Source organism: Curcuma longa, chromosome 16 (assembly GCF_044706935.1).
Source record: "Curcuma longa cultivar G26 ecotype Majalengka, Jawa Barat chromosome 16, ITB_CL_G26_1.1, whole genome shotgun sequence".
NCBI classification, from domain to species: domain Eukaryota; kingdom Viridiplantae; phylum Streptophyta; class Magnoliopsida; order Zingiberales; family Zingiberaceae; genus Curcuma; species Curcuma longa.
The window spans coordinates 369,891-394,322 of NC_133876.1; the positions used below are offsets into that span (position 1 = coordinate 369,891).

Here is a 24,432-nt window from a genome sequence, read left to right on the forward strand (position 1 = left end):
TTTCTCCTTATTTTTTTCTTTCCAATCATAGTTTAGTTATTTCTCTCTTCTCCTCCAACAACTCTCGTTTCTTCATCTTTTCAAGAGCAGCAGTCCTATTTTTTCCCTTCCTTTTATTATTTTTCAACCAATCAATAGCAATCTTAATCCTACTGAACAATACAATGATGTAATGATTTTTTAAATTATATATATAATTTATTATATTTTTTAATAAATAATATATAATTTATTATATTAAATTCAAATCCATTCAAACATTAATTTCTAGATGATTGACACATCTGTACTTCCTAATTTATCTTGATCGTCAGTGAAAATTTTTTATAGAATTGAATCAGTCATCTTTAAAATTAGTCAAATCGTAAAAACTTGAATATCTAGATTATCAAAACAAAAAATGAATGAAACATTAAAGCATAAACGATGACACCTTGTAATATCGAACCGTGATATCCACTTACACAAAACTGTGACATTCAATATTGTGGCACCTAAACATTATTAGTAAAACATTAAACAATAAACATGACATTTGAAAACATTGAACTACCACTTAGTCACACTAAATCATGCCTTCCAATATAGTAATAATGATACCTACTCACCACTGGAAAAGAAAAAAATAATACAAGATCAAACTAGTGACATCTAATAATATTGAGAGTAACACTTTTAATGGAGGAGCTACACGATGATACTCTGGATGGACGCACATGGGTGGCTCCCTACTAAGCCCAATAGAAGTACTTGGAAGACCAGAGCTGCACTTTTTGTGACCTTTAAGAGGAGACACAAGAGCACCTCTTCTTTGGATGTGCTCCCATTGTAGAGCCATGGAGATGGATCAAAGAGTGATTACATATACATCAGAGCATGTCCACCTGTAAGAGGATGTTTCGAGTCTTCAGACATTCCTATTATGGGACATGGGTTTTGGTGAAGATTCATCATCTTGTTGTTTCTTCTATAATACACTATGTATGATTGACGAGGAATAGTTGTTTGTTTAAGGGGTTCAGTTAGCTGTAGAGAGTATTTTCAAGAGTGTAGGTGCATGTATTTCAGTCTTTGACTCTTTACTTGGACATGATGGTGTGACACTCAAGACCTACTTTGTACATTTTAAATCATATATACATTCACACATCTAAAAAAAAAAAAAGACATGCACATCCCGCCATGCGAGGTCCGGGGAAAGGATCCATTGTACGCAGTCTTACCTGGCTGTTTTAGATTTGAACCCGTGACCTTAGGTCATCTTACCGTTGCGCCAAGGCTCCCCTTCACACATCTACTAATAAAAAAAAAAGTAACACTTGATAATAATAATAAAAAATATGGCACCTAGTTAATTCTTAAATTATAATAATATATCTGATCCCTATGTTCAATCTAGATATTAGGTGACAAAGGGATTAAATTACATACTGATTGACCATTCAAAGGGTGTTGTCAATTTAAAGCCAATATTTCCACAATAGCCATGCTATCTTGGTAGATGCTAATTGACTAAAACATATAAGTAAAATCAATTAAATTGGAATTGGTGTGATAAATCCTGTAAGAAGGATTCCTAGTGAGACTAGAAAAATAAAAAAATTAAAAAAATAATAATAATAACAATAACAATAACAATAACAATAACAATAACAATAACAATAACAATAATAATAATAAGGTTGACTATATTAATCTTGAACAAGGTTTCTTTTAAAATAAAAATTTTATATTAAAATAATATTATTAGTTGCACATGACCAAGATTTATTGAGGCTAAAAATGCTCATGAGATGGTTGACCACGTGGTCAAATTCCACATAAGTTGGCGACCACAAAATACCCAAAGCTCTACAAAATTAGGGCTACTTCTCTCCTCCCTACTTGGTGAAGTAAATTTGTATGATTTACAGTTGATGCTCTATTTGCTCATGTAGATAAATATACTTGGAGGGCTCTTCCTTGCCAAGAACTTGCAAGTTAAAGGAGGAACAAGAGGATTGTGGAGCTTGAGAAAACACCTGAGAAATCCAACATCGATCACTGAACATCTACATTTGCAATCCATTCTGACCTAAATAAAATTGATACACTGACAAAGACAATGACATCAAAGTGGCATGAAGGAGGGGATTTGTCAAGCTCTAATTCTTGAACTGGGTGATCACTGCAGCAAATTAAGTGTTGCTATTGTCCTAAGATTTGTATTATTTATTTATTTTTTGTTATAATATTCTTAGCAACAAGATGAATAAAAGGAGAAATCTTCACATAAAGTGCATAATGGAGCTAAAAGAGCAAGAAGTCCAAGAGTGTTTGCCGAATATAATTAGAGTTACAATTGATGCAAGTGTTTGATCTAAGTACACATGAATAAGCGTTATAAACTACCTATTCAACACCTCCAAGGCAAGAAGGGACATTGATATACAATTTGACTCAATTCAAAGTTTGATTTTGATAATAATAATAATAATAATAATAAGCTATATAATAATAAACTATAGATATGCTAAATTGATTCTTTAGGTACTAAACTTGAACCCAAAATGATTATTCTCAACCTCCCATGGTTGTAAAACTACCTCAACAATCTTCAAGTCAATGCTAATGAGCTTAATTGAGTTGTGCTTATTTTTCTATCATTCTATAGCATTATTTGAATCTTGAGAATTAATTGTTTGAATCTTTTGTGCATTCAGAGAATTAATTGTTTTATCCATGGATCTAACATCTAGGACCTGCAATTTTTACATGGATTATAGGTAGGTGAAATACCTCTAACCAAACAAAGACTCAGCAATTCCAATAGTTTTTGAGTCCTCAACAAAATGATTACATCTGTGTATAAACAAATTTCTAAGTTTTGAGTTTATCAGAACATGTACATTATATATATGTAAAGAAATATGCAATGCACACAAACACAATTAGACTTGTACATTGGGTTTTAGATTCAAACAAGAAAATTTAAACAGAAAATTGCCAGTGATAGACAAGAATTATTAGGGCAAAAATTTATCTTGTACAATGTGTTTTAGATTGGACTGGAGAAATAGACAAGAAGCTTACATCTCATTGGTAGGTGGCAACTCCGCGATCAATCTACTTTATTTATTCAAAGATATACTCAAGCGTTGAAGAAGGTAAGCAGGATTCTAAAGCTTTATTAATTTGCCCATCTATACAAGCCAGGGATGTAAGAAAAGGAAGGCACCTTGTCGAAGCTGGCAGCCATACATATGAAGGAAAGTACAGTGAGTATAAAACATATGTAATTTGGCATTTAAGAAGAATTCATTTACTTGGATGGAAAGTCGCGAGGGTAAGAGAAAGGATCATAAAATTACATATGGAACTTCTTCATTTATGTATATCTTTTGTGTCACTTTCCCTTCACCCTTCGTATCTTTCATCCAAAAGTGAGACCTAAAATACTTGGAAAGACCAATTTAAATAGGTAATCATTGTCATCAAGATTAACCTGTATTTGTCCCGACTATTTAGCATCGAACACATGAATTTTATCCCTCTAATTATAACTAGATATTCATGAAGACAAAACATGAAATATACAAGTTCTAGCATCAACCACTCAAAAATATGGTGTCTTACGATCATGAAAAAAGCATGAACCGAGAGGGATAAATGTGACAAAAACATAGATAGCATCACATCGCATGAGATTTACAGCTACAATACCAAGAATTCACCCTAAAAGGAAACTAGGTTTTGAGGGAAATGTTCAGAATTCTTTGAAGTGAAAATGTTCGTTATCAAGGAATATATAGGGAAACCACAGGCCATTATAACTTTAGTGCACCATGCAGAAACAAGATTATGTGATAATTAATAAGACTTCATTTACTTGGGAAAAATGAAATTAGGGAAGACAGACACAATGAGAAATAGAAAGTATGAGATTTTTTTTTTCTCTTATTGAAAGAAATGCAGAGAATACAAATTTCTGTATTGTTATTTATTTTACTAAGCGAAAAAATAGAGAAGACAGTGACATAAAAAATGATTAAAAATACAATTTATCCATGATATTGTTCATGTCTTATAGAGAAAAAGACAAGTTCATTTCAGTTGTTATTCTTTCCTGCTCCTTCACTTTCTTCCCACTCGTGGAATGACTGGATTGCTAAGTTTATGTTTTTATGCCCAACTTCCTTTCTACTCTAAACTCTATCCAAGTAAATAGAAATTTTGAAGTCGTGCAAAGATTGTTAATCCTTTTTTTTGTTTATATTTGTTTATTAATTTAATCACCTTAGTCTTAGTCTTCAAATTAAATATACTTGCAATTAATTAAATTTTATTTTTAAGTTTAGTCATTTGTAAATTTTTTAATTCTTTTGTTCCATAATGATTTTTTACACAGTATATTCAACTTTTATAGGTAGAATGTTGTAATGCGCAACAAGAAAATAATCCTTCACTACTCCTCTACAAACTATAGCACTTTTACTTTCAAATTTTTGTAACATTGGAATAATTTTAGATTTAAAGGCACAAGAGATTTTGATATAATTTTTGTTTAAATGAATGCATATATGTACAGCTTTAACTAAATGTGATTGGAATTTATTGATTAGCATCTAATAGAAAAATATGTATTAACCGTCATTTTTTTTGTTTAATCAAACCTAAATAAAACCTTTTTGGATTTTAATTTGATTTTGTTTCCTAACTATAATTATTAAAGTGAATGAAAAATAAGGATTTCAAATCCAAGTACCCACGACCTACCTAAAGACAACATCAATCATGAAATAATAAGATATATTTTTCTGAAGCACATTTTAGATATATGAATTCTCTAGAAATTGATTGATCATACTACATAGTACCTGTAAATAAAATAATGACTATGTGATAGTTTAGTTTTCATGCTAGCATTCTGTATAGTAAAGTTTTCTTACTAGCATTCTTTACTTCCCTGGATCAACTAGTGGCTTCCCATGTCCTAGTACTAATTTGAGACTAGGATTTATAAAAGAATCTACAGATTGCCTATTTGCCTTCTCAAGCATATAGTATTATATACTTACACTATAAGATATAAATACCTTCTTTTGAGCGAGCAACTTCAATGTGAAAGAAGTATTTAAGTTACCTTTACTTTGGAATTGTTAAACAAGATAATCTTTCAATTTTGCAATCTTAATGAAGTCATCACTAATGATGATAATATATCTATATATATATATAATAAGAAAATGTCTTCCATATTATGAAATGAGGTAACTAAGAACAATATTCTCAACTATGTCATACTTAAAAGAGTTGAGCTAAATTTTCCAAATATAGACCTCCATTGAGAGACCAGTATGAATAAAAGCATTCTTGATGTCAAGATGATGAAGGATCAAATGAAAGACAACAACTAGTGAGAGGAAGAGGCAAACTGAAGCGATCTTGACCATTGTGGAGAATGTATTAAAGTAGTTAACACTATAAATCTAGGTGTACCCTTTTGCCAACGGCGTCATCTGCGAACAGTTAATAGAGAAAATCTATCTATAATCATGATGGACTTCACAGGAGGAAGATAAACTTAACTCCTGAGTGCCATTAGAGTAGAGAAGTGGAATTGACTATGAGGATAAAGAAAACACTGCGGATAAAGAGAACACAAAGACAAGAGCATTTAGGAAATAAAGATGCATAGGATATAACACACAAAAAAAGTAGATGAGAAGTGGAACAACTATGAGTACTTGTGCATAAAGCAATAGGGAACATCCACATTAGGAGATCCAGGATGACGACTAGCGATTGGAGAGTAGGAGAGTCTTTGGGACTTGTTGGAGTGTCTCCAAGGTGTGGTCATCGACTGCACACCCACAAGGGAGGCACCTTAGGTGACAGATCAATAGTAGCAAAGGATGGGGAGATCTACAAACAGAGGTAGAAAAGACGATATAGTAAGAGCATAAAGAACTTTCTACATTAACTTAAATAAAGATGGTGCAGAGGGAAAGGAGTGGACTTGAAAAAGATTACACCAAGCAACATAAAAGGCACAGACACAAAAGATAACTTTTCTGTAGACAACCATACCCTTAGAAAATATAGTTGATGGACCGTGAAGATAACTTATCTTGGCCAAAGGCCACAAGGTGCACAAAGCAATTGCATCCAAAGACTTATGATTAGATATACATCTTATAGAAAGACAATATTGAAAGGGATTTTCCCATAAAGAGTAAAGGACGTATATAGTTGATGAACACAACGTGCCTTAAGAGAGACACAAAAGATAACTTTTCTATAGACAACCATACCCTTAGAAAATATAATTGATGGACCGTGAAGATAACTTATCTAGGCCAAGGGCCACTAGGTGGACAAAGCAATTGCATCCAAAGACTTATGATTAGATATACATCTTATAGAAAGACAATATTGAAAGGGATTTTCCCATGAAGAGTAAAGGACGATATATAGTTGATGAAATAATATACGATCCGGAAATAACATCACCTCAAAGAGAAAGGGGGGCATGCATGTACAAGCGTAAAGTACGAGAAGTCTTAATAAGATGTCGATGTTTTCGTTCTGCTACCATTTTGTTGAGGTGCATAAGAACATCAAATCTACCATGACTAAAGAAATGGCTAGGAGCGAGATAAGTATTCCCTAATATTATCAATGTATAGGCACTTATTAGAGATGTCAAATTGACTTTTGTGTTTTGCATAAAAGGAAAGATAGATAAAACTTCAAACCCACCAACATTTCTTTGAAGAATAATCATAGATGAAAGTGAAAAAAAAATATAGGAAACTAAAACTAAAGTTAGTCAACTTGGACCCCAATCACGAATGAACTAAGCAAAAGCACAAAAGCATATTTTAGAGCACCGCTAGGAAAAGGGGTTATCTAGCTAATAGGATTCACATTCAAGAGCTTAAGATCTTGAAGATCAGACAGATCAGGAACCATTTTCTCCAAGCTTTAGAAAGATGGATGACCAAGATGACTATGAAGCAGGTGGGGTGTAGGTGTAGTTAAGAGAGCTGTAGACAATTAGGGCACGTTTAGTACAGCCAACAAACCTCATGTTCAATACCAATTACCTTTTGTGTGCATAAATTGTGAATGAACAGAGTGTTTGTCTGAAAACAAAAGAATGTGAAAGATGATAGAACAGTTTAATGCTCTAGTGAATTGTCACGAAAGTATATGACTGATCTACAACAGGAAATGAATGACCAAAAGTGTAATCTCCTCGATATCACTGTTGACCTCTTTGGAAATTTGGCATTTTGTTATCCTTTTATAAATTCTTAAACCTGCAATTAGATAGGTTCAGTTTTGGGGCAATTAAATGAGGCAACAACACAGCCCAAAACAAGTTGGCTTAGCTTCTCACTGAAATATTGGGTCAGCCAAATTAAAAAGAAGAAATCAGAGCCTGAGGCACAATGGCAACAACAATATAATCCAGATGTAAGGCTAATTTAGCAACGAGGCCAGACTTGGAAATGCCAAGTGATCCAGAGCCAAGAGTAAGTGCTCTGGTGATCAACTCTAGTGATCCACAAAGATGCATAAAGGGGACTCCAAAAGAGACAATTGCATCTTCTTGTAGGGTCACTTGCAACGGAACGGGTGACCAAGAGGAAGTAGTTTCCCTCCTATGAGGACCACAAATGGAAGAGGGTACAGAGCAAACTACAGTTGTGTTGAGAGTGTCACATGGAGAAGTTGCACCGATATGAGTCTTAGGGGGTATGTGCGGAAGAAGCTAGAAGTGGCACAATCTTGATCAAGCAACACAATGATTGTTAAAGCCCATATACATATTAGGGTTAAGGCCCATATTAATCCCAGTTATCTATATATAGTTGTATGTAACTATTGGATGGGTATTCCAAATCCTATTTTCGTCACATGGTATCAGAGCCAGGGGATTAGGTTTATCCGCCGCCGTCCTTTCTCGTTTTTTTTCTTTTCTTCTTTCTCCACACGCCGCGGCTGTCCCGTCGCCTACAGCCCGTCGCCTACGCGCGCCTCGTCTCCGCGCAGCGCGCCTCGTCTCCGTCGCCGCGTGCCGCAGCCGACTTTCTTCGCGTCTCCGTCGCCGCGTGCTGAGGACTCTTCGCCGCGTGCCGCGCGCCTCGTCTCCGTCTCCGTCGTCTCCGTCGCCGCGTGCCGCAGCGCGAGAAGAACAGAGGAGAAGCCGACTTTCTGCTTCGGAGCAAGCAAGCAAGGGCGCCGACTTCGTTCGCCCTAGCCGAACAGACGTCTTCCTCTCTCACGGCGTCTCCCCCTCCAGAGCGTCGCCGATCAGAAGAAGCGCCGCGACATCTCCTCCGTCCGCCGCGAACAGAGACCAGCGCGCGCCGCCTCCTCTGTCCGCCTTCCCGCTGATCGCAACGCTAAACTTGAGCCACTTCGAGTCGATCGAGCTTTGGCTCTGCCAGCTTCTGCACTAGGTTGCAATCCGGGCTTGGTTTCAGTGCCACCTCTGGTTCCAGCAAAAGGAATAACGTTCAGCCATCGAGCATAGTCCTCAGCATCTTCCGGCAAACCGACAACAACGTGGTCCGACGTTCCTAGGTTTGTGTTTATCGGAACCTTTGCTGCCGAGGCATCCGGTTCTTGGTTCCGTTGTCGCACTGTTCAGGTGCTGTCCAAGTGCTGAAAAGAGGGTCTCTCCAGCCCCTCCGCCGCAGCCCGCTCGACCTCTGAGTTCCTCCATTGCAGCCGCCCCTCTGCTGCCATTTTGACCGATCTGCTGCCGGACAACCAATCTCAACAGATCCGCTGCCAAGGTTCTTCCTAGCTTATTTTGGTAATAATCACGAGCATTTCTCAACATGTCTTCAATAAATGTAAATGCAATAATTATTAATATCACCTTAGATGGTCAGAATTATCCAGAGTGGGCTTTCTGTGTAGAGACTGCATTAAGGGGTTATGGTTTACTTTTTCATTTAAATGAATCTCCACCTGTGCTTAAGAATGATGGTAGTAATGCTGCTGCAATAACAGAATGGCATATTAATGATGGAAAAGTGATGGCTGCCATGGTCAATAGTACTAAACAATCCATGATTATGAGTCTTTCTAAGTTCAAAACAGCTAAGGACATATGGAACAACTTGAAGAAGCGCTATGTTCAGGATAGTGGTGCTCTTTTACATAATCTCATGCAGCAAACTCATGAAATTATGCAGAATGATATGTCCATTGATGAGTACTACTCTGCTTTTGATCGTTTGATGGGATCACTGATTTCCATGATACCAGAATGTACAACTGTTCCTTGTCCAACACACAAGTTTATTGAAAAATTTTTCACTTACAGATTTGTTATGGGAGTTCGGGCTGAATATGATTCTCTTCGTACACGATTACTTCACAATTCGTCTGATCTCACTATGGCACAGGCATTGTCTGATTTACTTGCAGAAGAAACACGTCTCAAGTCTATGTCTTCTTCTGCATTTGTCTCTCATAGTGTGTTGGCAGCTTCTCAGAGGATCAGTGCACCGAAAAGCTCCCCTTCAGAGCCCTGTAAGCATTGTGGCAAGACTGGTCATCTTCCAGAGAATTGTTTTTCTATTCATCCAGAGAAGTTGGCTGACTATCGTGCACGTCGTGCTGCCCGTGGAGTTGCCCGTGGTGCTCGTGGTCGTGGTACTAGTTCCACTCCTGGAGGTTCAGTGTCTATTGCTGCTGCTTCACCTGTTACTGCTCCTTCGTCGTCTTGGGTACTTGATTCAGGGGCTTCTTTTCATGTGACATCTGATCAGTCCCAGTTGGTCGCTTGCAAGCCGGTCACTGATGGAGCTTCTATTCGGACAGCTGATGGTACATCTTGTCATATCACTCATCAGGGTTCACTTTGCAATCCTTATTTTTCTGTACCTAATGTTTCTTTTGCACCTCAGTTATCCATGAATCTTCTTTCGGTTGGTCAAGTTACCGACCAAAATTGTTTTGTTGGATTTGATGATTCATCTTGTTTTATTCAGGACCGTCGAAGCGGGAAAGTGATTGGGACTGGCCATCGCCGTAAAGGTGTTCCTAGCCTTTACATCCTGGATACTTTGCGTCTTCCTTCTTCCATTGAAACTTCTGCTCGTGTGTCATCCGCTACATCGGGTTCTGTTTGTTCTTCCTTCGCCCAGTGGCATCATCGTCTTGGTCATCTTTGTGGGTCTCGACTGTCCACATTAATAAATAAAGGTTGTTTAGGTCATACAACTATTGAGTCTGATTTTCATTGTAAGGGTTGCAAACTTGGAAAACAAATACAACTACCATATTCATCTAGTATTTCTCATTCTGCTAGACATTTTGATCTTATTCATTCTGATGTATGGGGTCCTGCACCTTTTCCTTCAAAAGGTGGTCACAAATATTATGTCATTTTTATTGATGATCATTCTCGATATACATGGGTTTATTTTATGAAACATCGCTCTCAGTTGTGTTCTATTTATCAGTCTTTTGTCCGCATGGTTCACACACAATTTTCTACTCCTATTAGAGTTTTTCGTTCTGACTCTGGGGGAGAGTATTTGTCTGATGTTTTTCGTCAATTTTTGTCATCTGAGGGTACTCTTGCTCAACTCTCTTGTCCTGGTGCTCATGCTCAGAATGGTGTTGCTGAACGCAAACATCGTCATATTATAGAGACTGCCCGCACACTTTTGATTTCATCTTTTGTGCCTTCTCATTTTTGGGGTGAAGCTGTTTCTACTGCTGTCTATCTCATAAATAGACAACCCTCATCCAAACTGTCTGGCAAATGTCCCGGCGAAGTTCTTTTTGGTACTTCTCCCAGTTATGATCATCTCCGAGTTTTTGGATGTACTTGTTATGTTTTGCTTGCACCTCGTGAGCGAACTAAGTTGACTGCACAATCTGTTGAGTGTGTTTTTCTAGGATATAGTCCTGAACATAAAGGTTATCGGTGTTATGATCCTTCTTCTCGTCGCATACGTATCTCTCGCGATGTGACCTTTGTTGAGGATCGCCCTTTCTTTTATAACCCCTCTACTCAGCCCTCATATTCTCCCACAGAATCTACATCATTCCTGTGTTTACCTCCTATCTCATCCTCTGATGATGTCACTACTCCTCATCATATTACCCCCATTCATGCTCCTTCTATTTCCATCACGCCACCTTCACAGGGGACTACACCTCCTCCTGTACCACTTCCATTTCATCCTAAACCACCTATCACACATGTATTCCATCGTCGTCCCACAAATCTCACAGTGTCTCCATCTAGTTCTACCACCACGGCCAGTCCTGATTCACCTGCTGTTGATGTTTCTAATAATATTGATGAGTCTCATACTGCTCCTGATGAGTTACAGGTTGGTCCAAGATATAATTTAAGAGATCGTGCTACTATTGGTCCCGCTGCCAAGTATGGTTTTACATGTGTGAGTGTCGAGCCATCAACTTACCAAGAAGCTTCTATTATTCCGGAATGGCAACTTGCTATGTCTGAGGAGCTTGCTGCTCTTGATCGTACAGGCACTTGGGATATTGTTCCACTACCATCACATGCAGTGCCAATTACATCTAAATGGGTATTCAAAATTAAGACCAAGTCTGATGGTTCTATCGAGAGATACAAAGCTCGTCTTGTTGCTAGAGGTTTTCAGCAAACTCAAGGACGAGATTATGATGAGACATTTGCACCAGTTGCTCATATGACTACTGTTCGTACTCTTATTGCTGTGGCTGCTACTTCTTCTTGGACCATCTCTCAAATGGATGTTAAGAATGCTTTTCTTCATGGTGATTTGCATGAAGAAGTTTATATGCAACCACCCCTAGGTGTTGATGCTCCTCCTGGTCATGTTTGTCGTCTTCGTCGTGCTCTATATGGTCTTAAACAGGCTCCTCGTGCTTGGTTTGAGCGCTTTGTATCTGTGATACAAGCTGCTGGATTTTTACCTAGTGATCATGACCCTGCTCTATTTATTCATCTCTCTCCACGTGGACGCACTTTGCTTCTTCTATATGTTGATGATATGTTGATTACGGGAGACGATGTGGAACACATTTCTTGTGTGAAAAAGCAACTTAGTGAGCAGTTTCAAATGTCTGATTTGGGTCCACTCAGTTATTTCTTAGGGATTGAGGTATTACATTCGGCAGATGGCTACTATCTTTCTCAGTCCAAATACATACAAGACCTTATTCATAGTTCTGGCATTACAGATAGTCGAACAGCTGCGACACCTATGGATCTTCATTTACAACTTCGTTCTACTGATGGTACACCTCTTGAGGATCCGTCTCGATATCGGCGTATTGTAGGCAGCCTTGTCTATCTCACTGTTACCAGACCTGATATTGCTCATGCAGTTCATATTCTGAGTCAGTTTGTGAGTGCTCCTACTTCCATTCATTTTGGACATTTGCTTCGTGTACTACGGTACTTAAGGGGGACATCTTCTCAGTGTTTGTTCTATGCTCGTGATAGTCCACTTCAGCTTCATGCTTACTCAGACTCCACCTGGGCAAGTGACCCAACAGATCGTCGTTCTGTCACAGGTTATTGCATTTTTCTTGGTTCTTCTCCTCTTGCATGGAAGTCTAAAAAGCAGGTGGCTGTATCTCGTTCTAGTACAGAAGCAGAACTTCGAGCACTTGCCACTACCACTTCAGAGATAGTATGGCTTCGATGGTTATTAGCAGATTTTGGTATTTCTTGTGATGCTCCTACACCTCTTCTGTGTGACAATACTGGAGCCATACAGATTGCCAATGATCCTGTGAAGCATGAACTTACAAAGCATATTGGTGTTGATGCTTTCTTTACTCGGTCTCATTGTCATCAGAAAACAATTGCTCTTCAGTATGTGCCCTCAGAACTACAAGTGGCAGATTTTTTCACTAAAGCACAAACTCGAGAGCAACATCGGCTTCATTTACTCAAACTCAATGTTTCAGAACCTCCACTTCCACCTTGAGTTTGAAGGGGGGTGTTAAGGCCCATAAAGGCCCATATACCCTGTTATCTATATATAGTTGTCTATACCTATTGGCTCAGCTATTACTTTAGAAGTTAGCCTATGCATTATACAGACAAAAAAATTTGAGAAAACAGAAGAGAATGAAAATATGAATCCAAATGACCAAATGGCATTAACCACCAAAGACTATTTTGGTTCAGGTAAACAATCATACCCGTTATATTATAACTGTGAAAAAATTGCCATCTCACCATCTACAATCAGTACATTATTGGTAAAGCCACCACCGGTGATAATCTCCTGCCCAGGGTCAACTTCCCAATGACCATCAACGATGAACTTTATCTAAGAAAAAAAAAAAATCAATGTGTTGAACATGTTATCCTGTTAAAAGAGGCATTAAATGGATATCCCTACGTAATGCAGAATATGGCTCAATAAATATGACATCTGATGTAGGAATACAACAAGAGAAATTGAACAGCAAGGTCTAGGCGAATCTTTCTAATCATACAAAATCTATAGTGACCAGGTACAAAGGTAAAATTAAAATTAACTGGAAGTGAAACTCTTTACATTGAAAAAACTATAGGTCATTTTGAATGTAAAATATTATATTTTAGGATTGAGTTAGATTTTAAATTTGTAATTAAATTTATTTAAATAATTTTATAATTATAAAATTTCTATAAAAATGAAAAATAAGAAATCCCAACTCAAATTTGAAAATATTATATACCTGGATAGATTTTGTTTGAAAAAAAAATTATGTGATTCACTTATTGCACAACTACTGTAATTATTATAATGAAATGAATTTAAAATAGTGAAAGAAAATAAAAAATTTATTTTTTAAACTTAATAAAAAATTCATTTAATTAAAATATCACGTCAAACTCTAGTTGTTTCTTGATTCATGAACCAAAGTTGAGATAACAAAAGGAGAACATGATCTTATCGAACTAAGTTTTCTTGTCACTTGCTCGCACGATCTTCAAATGTTATAAAATTCAGCCCACGGAAAAAATTTCACTAATGTTGATACCAAATTTTATCTTATTTAATTTTTTTACATTTTAAATTATTTTTCAAAAAAAAATTAAATGACTAAGTTAAAGTTAATAAATATTTTAAGTATTGGGATCAAGTGAAAGCTGGTTTAAGATTAATGAAGTCCGTCGAGTAGACATGGTAATGATTAGGATCAAGTTGGTTCAAATCGGGCTCAATCTAAATTTATTTTGGCTAATTTAAAATTGAACTATGTTTATATATACGATAGTATGATTCAATTGTATTTAATTAGTTTAGTGATATTTCTAAAAAAATTAGGATATTTTAATTATATTCCTTTCCCTCTCCATGCATTTCCTTTTTTTCGATTCTTCTCCTACAACAACGTCCATCTCTAGTAGTCTTCTTCTCTCCTCTCCTCCCTTCTCTCCCTCTGATTCCCCTTGTCAAACTCCTCTCCTTCTCCCCTCTCCTTCTTTCTCTCCTTTTGCTTCCATCATTCCGCCAAGTGCCATCAATGCTAAGACATCTAGCATGTCAATCAATGAGCGGAGCAGTAAAGTCAACATCAAAAATCACCTCTCCTCCCTTCACTCCCTCGATCGATCTCTTTTCTCTCCCACTATTTTCGTCATTTTCCGCCACATGCCATCATGTCGAAATCATCTAGCATATTGGTCAATGAGAACGGAATGGTAAAATCCACCCATGTCAATCGGCACAGCTCAATATTGAAATCCATGAAAGGTATACACCTTTTTTCATCCTCTTTTTTCTCTCCAATTTTGATTTTTAATAAATCCTAACTCTAATTTATTATCTAATTTGTTTTTATTGTTTATATGGCTGAAGGTGTTTCTTCATCCTTGGAAGATCTCAATCCTCTAGTATTTCTCCACCTAAACCAGCATCTTAGACTAGCATTAGATTTCTAAACACAACCCAATCAAGTAGGTGGAATAAAACCATTCAAGACAATGGCCGCACAACACAAATGGACTCCACATTCATCTGTGATTTTGCTTGATCTATTAAATCAATCATTGGAACCTACAAGTCAGAAAAACTTGTATATTGTACCAACTACACTAATTTAGGTAGGTTTCATGAACTCTTCCAGAATATAGGGATTGTTAATGAATTCATTGCTCAATCTCATATTTTTATTAGAGGCAGACATATTCAACTCACTCTTGCTATCTTTAACAAGTATCTTTGAGCAAATGATTCTGATAATTATTTTATTGCCATCCTAGGTTTACTACTACTGCTCCTTATTTTCGAGGTGTCACTCTTAGTATTCTGCCTCTCTTTCTCTTTCAGATCTTAGTGGTAAAAAGGCTAGGATTCTGTCTAGGAACTTAAAGACTTAATATGTCCCTCTGTGTTCCTTCTGTGATGATTGTGACTTTCTTATTTCTTCTAGGATTAAAGCCAAAATTCCACCTACTCATTTTTTTATCATGTATGCATTCTTCTGAACAATTTAGACATAAATATAGGCTACTTTATGTACAGATACATCACTAACATTGCCAAATCTAAAATGAGTCGCCATAATATCATGTTTTCACTGATTTCATGAGAGTTAGGCTATCTCTTCTGGTGAGAATGTTGAGCAAAGCAAAAAAACACTATTGGCATGCATAACATGTAGCTTATTCGACTAATTCAAGTGGAAATGCTTTGAGATGGGATCTTCACAAAAGGCTTGGGGTTCTAAAGAAGTTGAGGATTATCAAGATGAAGAAGAGGAAGAGGACCGACCTCCGCATGATCCTTGAGTTGATAGACTTGCTACACAGATGGAGAGTTTTCAAGTTGAGATGAGAGACATACACACTCATAGAGATTCTAGAATGGTTAGAATGGATTATTGTCAACCCTAACTCATGTGTCACTTTGACATGATGGTGGAATGAGAAGTAGCATTGTTAGTTTACTTATTGGTGATCATGTATGGATATTATGAATATTTGAGTGCAATTGATATTCCACTAGTTCTTTTGGTTGTTATTTATGTTCCAACTATATCACACTAACTACATATTTGATTATTTAGATATTCTATTTTTAGCAATGTTCTCTTTTTGTTATTTATGATGCTTATGATGCTTTTTATTGGTGTCTTATTGCAATTCATGTGTTATATTTTTTCTAGTTGTCAAAGGGGGAAGAGTAGATGAATTTAAGTTAACATGTTTATTTTTATGCTGTGCTTATTCTTATGATTGCATTGTTTATTATTTTTGCAATTTTGATATTATTTTCTATATGAATTTTGATATTATTTTCTATATGCTCATTGTTTCTTATATTTTACTTAGCATGTTAATATGACATGCCAATTTTTGAGATTGTTTACATGAGTTATGGCGCTTATAGTTCCTTATTTTTACAATTACCAATGACTTTGTTTTTGCAATTTTGGCTATGTTTATTGCATACGTGATATATGTTGATTTTATAAACATGTTCGCTTTTATACTTTCTTACTTATCTACTTTTCTCTAGTATCAAACTTTTGGTACCAAGTAAAAATGAGTAATTAAGTTAGCATAATTTTTATTTAGCATGCTCTTATTCTTCCTTAGTACATGCTTTCATGTAATACATTTGTGATCTTGCCATTTTATTTTCATAATAGCTTCGTGATGTTGTTACTAACTTAATCTTATTATATCATAACAATTATTATAGTTGGATATGATGTTTAGTGTTATTAATATCCATGGTTCAATATGTTAAGTCGTGTCAAAGGCTAGATCTTTGACAGGAACCATTTTATTTCAATATCATGCAGATGTTCAGATACATGGTAGCAGTGAAGGATTGGAGGTTGAAGGAGAAAGGAAATGAAACAAGAAAGAAGGCATTATCTATGTTGAGTGTTATCAAATTTTGAAAATTTATCAGAACAATACACTTTGACGGTAAAATTTCTTAACAATAACAATAGGTAAAATTGTATTTGAATGTGAATGTTCTACTTAGGTAGAAGATAAGTTTCCTAGGAGTTCATTCAATCCCATAACACTTAATATTAACTTTATATCAATGTCCAAGTACCATAATCGAGGAAGAACCAATGCTCGAGTTACGAAATTTTGAATTGATATGTTTGGGATTAACTAAAGCTAATATTGAGTTACAAGTGACTTTAGAAAGGTTCAAAGTATCAAATATCATTTAGGAGCACTTCCTGTGATAGCTAATCGACCATGGTGGAAGTTTGGTCAACTAAATATTCAACACTGACTTTTCAAAATTTAATTTTCTAAGGTGTATTTTTGTTAATGTTGGTCGACTATGTTTGCTTTTCGTAAATAGCATTTACAAATCATTATTGAATGATGGTTAGCTATTACCCAACACTTATCTTGCAATGTTGGTTGAACAAGGTTAAATTTTAGTCGACCAAAGTTCTTTCATAAGACGGATCATGTGTTCTGTCCACCAAGAATCCTCTATATAAAGGCTCTAGAGGATTTCTCTCAAACTCAACTCATAAATCTCAAAATTCATTATTTTACTAAGTGTTGTTTTAGCTAAAATTGCCTCTACAGTGCCTTGTGTATGTTTTCTTCGTATATGCACACTAGGTTCTCTAGGTAACTATTCACCTTTGTTTACTTTATCTTTTGCATTCTATTTCATATTTTGTGAAAGAGAGATTGTAGATCTTAGATTGATCTAATTCATCCTCTTTGGTAAATCTTAAGATCAAGAAAATTTGTTCTAGTAGTTATCATCCTCTCAAGACAATTGTGAGATATATTTTTATACTCAAAGTGATCTGGATCACTAATCTTGTTTAGTACTTTTGCTTAACCATTTCTCATAGTAAAAATTTTTGTTTTGGGAAGGTGTTGCACCAAAGTGACATGGGCCATGGAGTAGGAGAGATCTTAGAACTACGTTAAATTTCTCTATTTATGTTGTTTAATTTCTCTTTTTAATTTTTCATTACTATCTATTTATTTTTTAATTTAATTATTCTTCTTAATGCAAATTACTTGTCTCATTATACATTATTTTATTTTCTCACCACACTTTATTTTGTTCTAGTGTTGCAATTTACATTTTTGTGTCGTGCAATTTTTTTTATAACTGCTAGTTTTGTTTTTAAACCTGTCGATGTCGGTCCCAAGCCCGTATGAAAAAGGGTGAGGGGTGCATTAGGTTATCAACCAATGTTGACTTTTAGACAAATGTTTAATGGATGGATCCATTAAATTATTATGCTAATGCTAGGTTGTTTCTCGGAAGGAACGCGCTGCAGGGTCCGACTGTAATGTCTCGATAAGGACCACTACATCTCTATGAGAATTTTGATATAGTATTAAATATGCAAGAATTCTCATACCATAAGCTAGATAAAAACAAATATTATAAGAAAACTAATTATCTACGATTAAAATATGGAAACTAAGAAGGCTCACTGATAAAGCAATAGAGATAGTAGATAGCATAACTAGGAGAAGAATTAATATTTTATGTGTACAAGAGACAAAATAGATAGAAAAAAGGCAAAGATGATAGAGAATTAAAATTTAAGTTATGATACACAGGAATGAGTAAAATAAGAAATGGAGTATGTATTGTTGTAAATAGTTCGTTAAAGGATGAAGTAGTAGGAGTAATTAGAAAGAGAGATAGGATTATAACTGTTAAGATAGTGGTGGCGAAAGAAATTATTAATGTAATTAATATATATGCACCTTAAATAAGATTAGATGAAAACATTAAATCTAAGTTTTGGGACGACCTAGATGCGGTATTACAAAATATTCTGACAAACGAAATGATTTTAATAGGAAGATATCTAAATAGCCACAAGGAGTGAAAAATGAGGAATATGATAGAGTGCATGGGGGTTATGAGTTTGGAATAAAAAATAAAGAAAGAAAAACTATATTGGATTTTTCGATAATATATGATTTTACACTAGCTAATATGTTCTTCAAGAAAAGAGAATATACTTGGTCACGTTCAAAAGTGGGAATAATAAGTCGCAAATTAACTTTCTTATGGTTTGGAAGAAGGATAGAAAAATTTGTAAAGGTTCATCCCTGGAGAAAATTTAACTACCCAACATAGGTTAGTAGTGTTGGATATGCATCTCAAATATAGTATCAATAAAAGAAAAATATGCATGACTCCTAAAGTTAAGTGGTGGAAGTTAAAGGATGAAAAACAAAACATATTTAAGGGGAGAGTGGGAGTACAAGTATTAGAAGAAACACATACCGACTTGAACACGATATGGGATAAGATGACATTAAAGTTGAAAATAGTAGCCAAGAATGTACTCAATGAGTCAATGGGGCATGCACCACCAAGTAAAGAATCTTGATGGTAGAATAAGAAAATATAAGAGAAAGTGAAGAAAAAATGAATAGCCTAGGTATTATACACTTGTAAAAATAAAGAAAATTAAAATAGTATATAGTAGCGAAAGAGACCAAGAAAGCAATAAATGAAGCCAAGAATGAAACTTTTGAATGTTTATATCAAAAATTAGATGCAAAAGAAGGGGAATGTATATTTACAGAATAGCTAAAGCGAGAGAGAGGAAAACAAGATCTTATCCAAATAAGATGTATTAAAGATGAATGCAATAGGGTACTACTAAAAGATAAAAAAATAAAAGAGCGATGGAAGCAATATTTTCATCAATTTTTTAATAAAGATTTAAGTGACCAACTTAAGTTAGGTAATTTAAGTAGGTAAAATTTGGAAATCTAAATTTTAGTCGTAAATTCAAACTTTAGAAGTAGAACAAACTTTAAATGGGATGTAAATGAAAAAGTAGTTGGATGTATTAAATGGCTTAAAATGAAAAAGTAGTTGGAAAGTTTTACAAAACAGCAGTTAAACCTGCTATGTTATAAGAAGTTGAATGTTGGACTATGACTCTAGTACATGAGTAGAAGATGAAAGTTGTAAAGATGAGGATGTTAAGGTGGATGTGCGTACATACAAGGATAGACAAGATAAGAAATGATATATTAAAGAGAAAGTCGGGTTACACCTATTAAGGAAAAACTCCAGAAGACACGTTTAAGATAGTACGAACATATACTTAGACGACCAATAAATACTCCAATTAGGCGATGTGAAACTATGACAGACAAGGTTTAAAATATCGAGCCGTGCCGAGGTTTCGGTCCCGGACCGAACGATACAGTTTCGGTACCGTATCGTACCGTGCCGGTATAGTTTTGGCATTTTTAAAATATAAAATATATTAATTAAAATAAAAAATTTAATCTAAATATTTAAAAATAAAAATAAAATATTTTAAAAAATAATATGATAATTTTATGGATTTTAATAAAGTCTATTTAAATTATCCCCAACTATAGTTAGGAATTGATTATTAAAATCTTAATTAAACCCTAAATTTAAAAAACCAAAAAAAAAAAAAAAAACGTGCCCCGTCGCGCGCGGCCCGACGCGAAGGCATCGCCGGGCTCGGGTGGCACCTTCGGAGGCATCGCCGGGCTCGGGCGGCGCCTTCGGAGGCATTGCCGGGCTCGGGCGGCGCCTTCGGAGGCGTCGCCGCGCCCGGGCGACGCCTCCTGAGGCCGACTGGAACAGCTATACTGGTGCTGTGCCGATGCCGGTCTGTCGGCGGAACGACGCCCGGGTGACGCCTCCGGGGGCGTCTTCCGGCCGGAACAGCTATGCTGGTGCTGTGCTGGTGCCGGTCTGTCAACGGAATGAAAAATTTGCTGATATTGTGCGATACGGCTCGAAATTTCAAACCCTGATGACAGATGTGCACATTAAACGAAAAAGAGAAAAATCAAAAAAGACTTGATTAGCAACAATAAACAAGATAAAATTTATTTAAATATAAATGATGATATAATAGAAGATAGAGTTCAATGACGTAGAAGAATCAATATAGCCTACCTCACCTAGTGGAATAAGACTTGGATGTTGTTGTTATTGTTACTAGTTTTGTTATTGCAAATTATATATTATTTTTGTCATTGCACATAATTTTATACACTACATGTCACACACATGCACATGAATTTAATTTCAAACTGTTTGAAAAGTTGTGAGTATGCATGATTTTCCTCATCTATTTACCCCTCTAACCAATCTTTAAGTTTATCAATTTATGTCTTCATCATGTTCACCTAAAGTGGATGTAGTTCGGCTAAACTAGTTAGAGTGTTAGTTAAGGTTCACCTAAATAGGATGCAACTCAACCATGGTGAATCAGTTAGTGGTGAAACACTCATCTGAGTTTAATATAGTTTGGTCACTTGGCAGTGTTGAGATAGGATCATTTTATAGGTCAAGTAGATCATCTGAGTTAGCTTAATTCGAAGTAGGGGTAGGGGCATTCAACTTCTTCATGTCTAATCTCTCTGTTAAAATTAATAAAGGCTACTACTAAAAGCTCTAAAAATGTTATGAAGAGTTGTTGAAGAACTTTGAGGAATTATAAAAAAGTTGCCTAGATGATCAAAGAGCTCCCCTTTTGTAGGACTCTAGAGGTGAGCACCTTCTAATACCCTTTTGCTATGTGTTTTCATATGCTTATTTGGGATTTATTATTGCATATTAGCTTATGCTTATGTGTTCATAATTGAAGATCGCCTTGGCCATTCCACCCATTGATGCTTTAGCTTCTTCCACAAGGTACACCAGTACAAAGCCCAATACAATTTCACATTTTCACTTTATCTTCGCCTCTTCTTTCTTTTTAGGTTTGAATTATCCTTTTGTTCTTTTGTCCTTCCTCCAATACCTCATCCAAAAGCAACCATCTATCTTAGTTCTCATCCATAATCCATACATAGGTATAGGAGACAACCTAGGTTAAAATATTAAATCTTCACTTAAAACATATAAAAAAAGAAGACATAATAAGGGTACAAGGGAGAGAAGTAGGAGGGAGACAAGTGAGAGAGAAATTTGTAGGAAAAAATAAGGATAATGATTCTTGTTTTGTTTCCTCTGAGGGAATAAAACCAACAAGAGAATATCCCCAAATTTCCTTGTAGGGAAGAAACAAGGGAAACTTAATTTTGTGAATTTCATTTTGTAAAAACATAAAAAAATATTAAAAACTATTTAAACAAAAAAATTATAGTTTAATTTTGTTAGGTCAAGATGAATGAGGATTGGCTAAATAGGAGCATTTGACACAACTTAGGCAAAAAACCATTTTGAAATGAAAAGAAATTTCCATGTCACTTCTTTTTGATAGAAGGAATAATAAATCGCAAATTGACTTTCTTATGGTTAGGAAGAGGGATAGAAGGATTTGTAAAGATTGTAAGGTCATTCCTGGAGAAAGTTTAACTACTCAATATAGGTTAGTAGTATTGGATATATGTCTTAAGCATAATATCCATAAAAAAGAAAATATCCACTACTCCTAGAATTAAGTGGTGGAAGTTGAAGGATGAGAAACAAAACATATTTATGGAGAAGGTAGAAGGACAAGTATTAGGTGAAGTATACGGTGACCCTACTACAACATGGGATAAAATGGTATCAAAGTTGAAAATAATAGCCAAGAGTATACTCGGCGAGTCAAAGGGGCATGTACCACCAAGTAAAGAATCTTGGTGGTGGAATGAGAAAGTACAAGAAAAAGTGAAGGAAAAACGAATAGCCTATAAGAAATTATATATTTGCAAGAATGAAGAAAATTTAAAAAAATATACATTAGCTAAGAAAGAGGCTAAAAAAGCAGTGAATGAAGCTAAAAATACAACTTTTGAACAGTTATATCGAAAATTGGATACAAAAGAAGGAGAAAAAGACATTTATAAAATAGCTATAGTGAGAGAGAGGAAGACAAAAGATATTAGTCAAATAAGATGTATTAAAGATGAATGCAATAGGGTATTAGTAAATGATGGAGAAATAAAAGAGCGGTGGAAGAGGTATTTTCATCAACTTTTTAATGAAGGTGTAGGTGATCAACTTAACTTAGGTTAAGCAGGTCAAATGAGTATAGAAATTTAAATTTTTACCGTAGAATTCAAATTTCAGAAGTAGAACAAGCTTTAAACGGAATGAAAAATGGAAAAGCCGTTGGACCAGATGATATCCCGATAGAGGTAAGGAAGTGCCTAGGGAAACAAGGTATTAAATGACTTACAAAATTATTTAACATGATATTGAAAACAAAGAAAATGTCAGATCAATGGAGAGTAAGTACTCTAATTCCCTTATATAAGAATAAGGGGGACGTACAAAATTGTGCAAATTATAGGGGCATTAAATTAATGAGTCATACCATGAAACTTTGGGAAAGAGTAATAGAAAAACGATTAAGGAAAGAGACTATGGTCACCGAAAATCAATTTGGGTTTATGCCTGGTAGGTCGACAATAGAAGCTATACATCTTCTCAGGCAACTAATTGAAAAGTATCGGGGGCAAAAGCAAGATCTACATATGATATTTGTTGATTTAGAAAAAACTTATGATAGAGTCCCAAAGGAAATTATATGGAGAATTCTAGAAAAGAGGGGTGTTAGCGTAGTATATATTGACCTAATTAAGGATATGTATGAGGAAGTAACGACTAGAGTGAAGACTTCAGGCGGATTAACTGAAGCATTTCCAATAAAGATAGGGTTACATCAAGGGTCAGCTCTAAGGCTGCGTTTGGTTTAAGAAATACAGAAATACAGAGACAGAAATACAGAAATACAGAGACAGTAGAGACAGGGACGCATTTACAATGGTCTCCGTCGGCGGTGACCGGACGGCGGCGTGACGGTGCCGGAAGCGGAGATGAGTAGAAATTCTGTCTCCGTCTCCATTTCAGTGTCCCCAGTTTGAAAGTGGACAGAAATTCTATCTGAGACGGAGACAAAATCCTATTTCTGTCTCTGTCTCTCAAAATCAAACGGGGGCGGAGACAGAAATCCTATTTCTGTCTCTGTATTTGTGTCCCTGTCTCCGGAAACAAACGCAGCCTAAGTCCTTATCTTTTTACACTAATCATGGATGAACTTACTGGACACATTCAAGATACCGTACCATGGTGCATGTTGTTTGCAGATGATATTGTATTGGTAGATGAGACACGTGAGGGAGTAAATGCTAAATTAGAATCTTGGCGAGAAACACTAGAAGAAAAAGGTTTTAGGCTTAGTAGAGTAAAGACAGAATATATGGAATTTAAGTTTAGCAATATTGAACGTAATGAGACAAGTATTAAAATAGGAGATGATGAGTTGTCTGGAACTGAGAGTTTTAAATATTTAGGATCATTCTTGCAAGCCGATGGAGGGATTGAGAGAGATGTCTTACATAGAATACAAACAGGATGGTTGAAGTGGAAGAGAGCATCAGGTGTTTTATGTGATCGTAAAGTGCCTTTAAAACTTAAAGGAAAGTTCTATAAAACGGCAGTTAGACCTTCCATGTTATATGGCGCTGAATGTTGGGCTATGACTCGAGCACAT

The 24,432-nt window shown here is 35.6% G+C and overlaps 1 protein-coding gene across 1 annotated transcript in view; it reads right to left on the reverse strand.

Annotated features, from left to right (window-relative positions):
- Nucleotides 1–412: 412 nt before the first annotated feature.
- Nucleotides 413–24,432, reverse strand: part of LOC141847984 (protein PTST homolog 3, chloroplastic-like) — a 57,332-nt gene continuing 33,312 nt past the window's right edge. The window contains exons 8-9 of the mRNA XM_074736091.1: nucleotides 13,217–13,310; nucleotides 413–884 (exon numbers count right to left, since the gene is read on the reverse strand). Of these exons, the coding sequence (XP_074592192.1) occupies nucleotides 859–884; nucleotides 13,217–13,310 (120 nt within the window). The 3' untranslated portion in view covers nucleotides 413–858. The remainder of the gene's footprint in view (nucleotides 885–13,216; nucleotides 13,311–24,432) is intronic.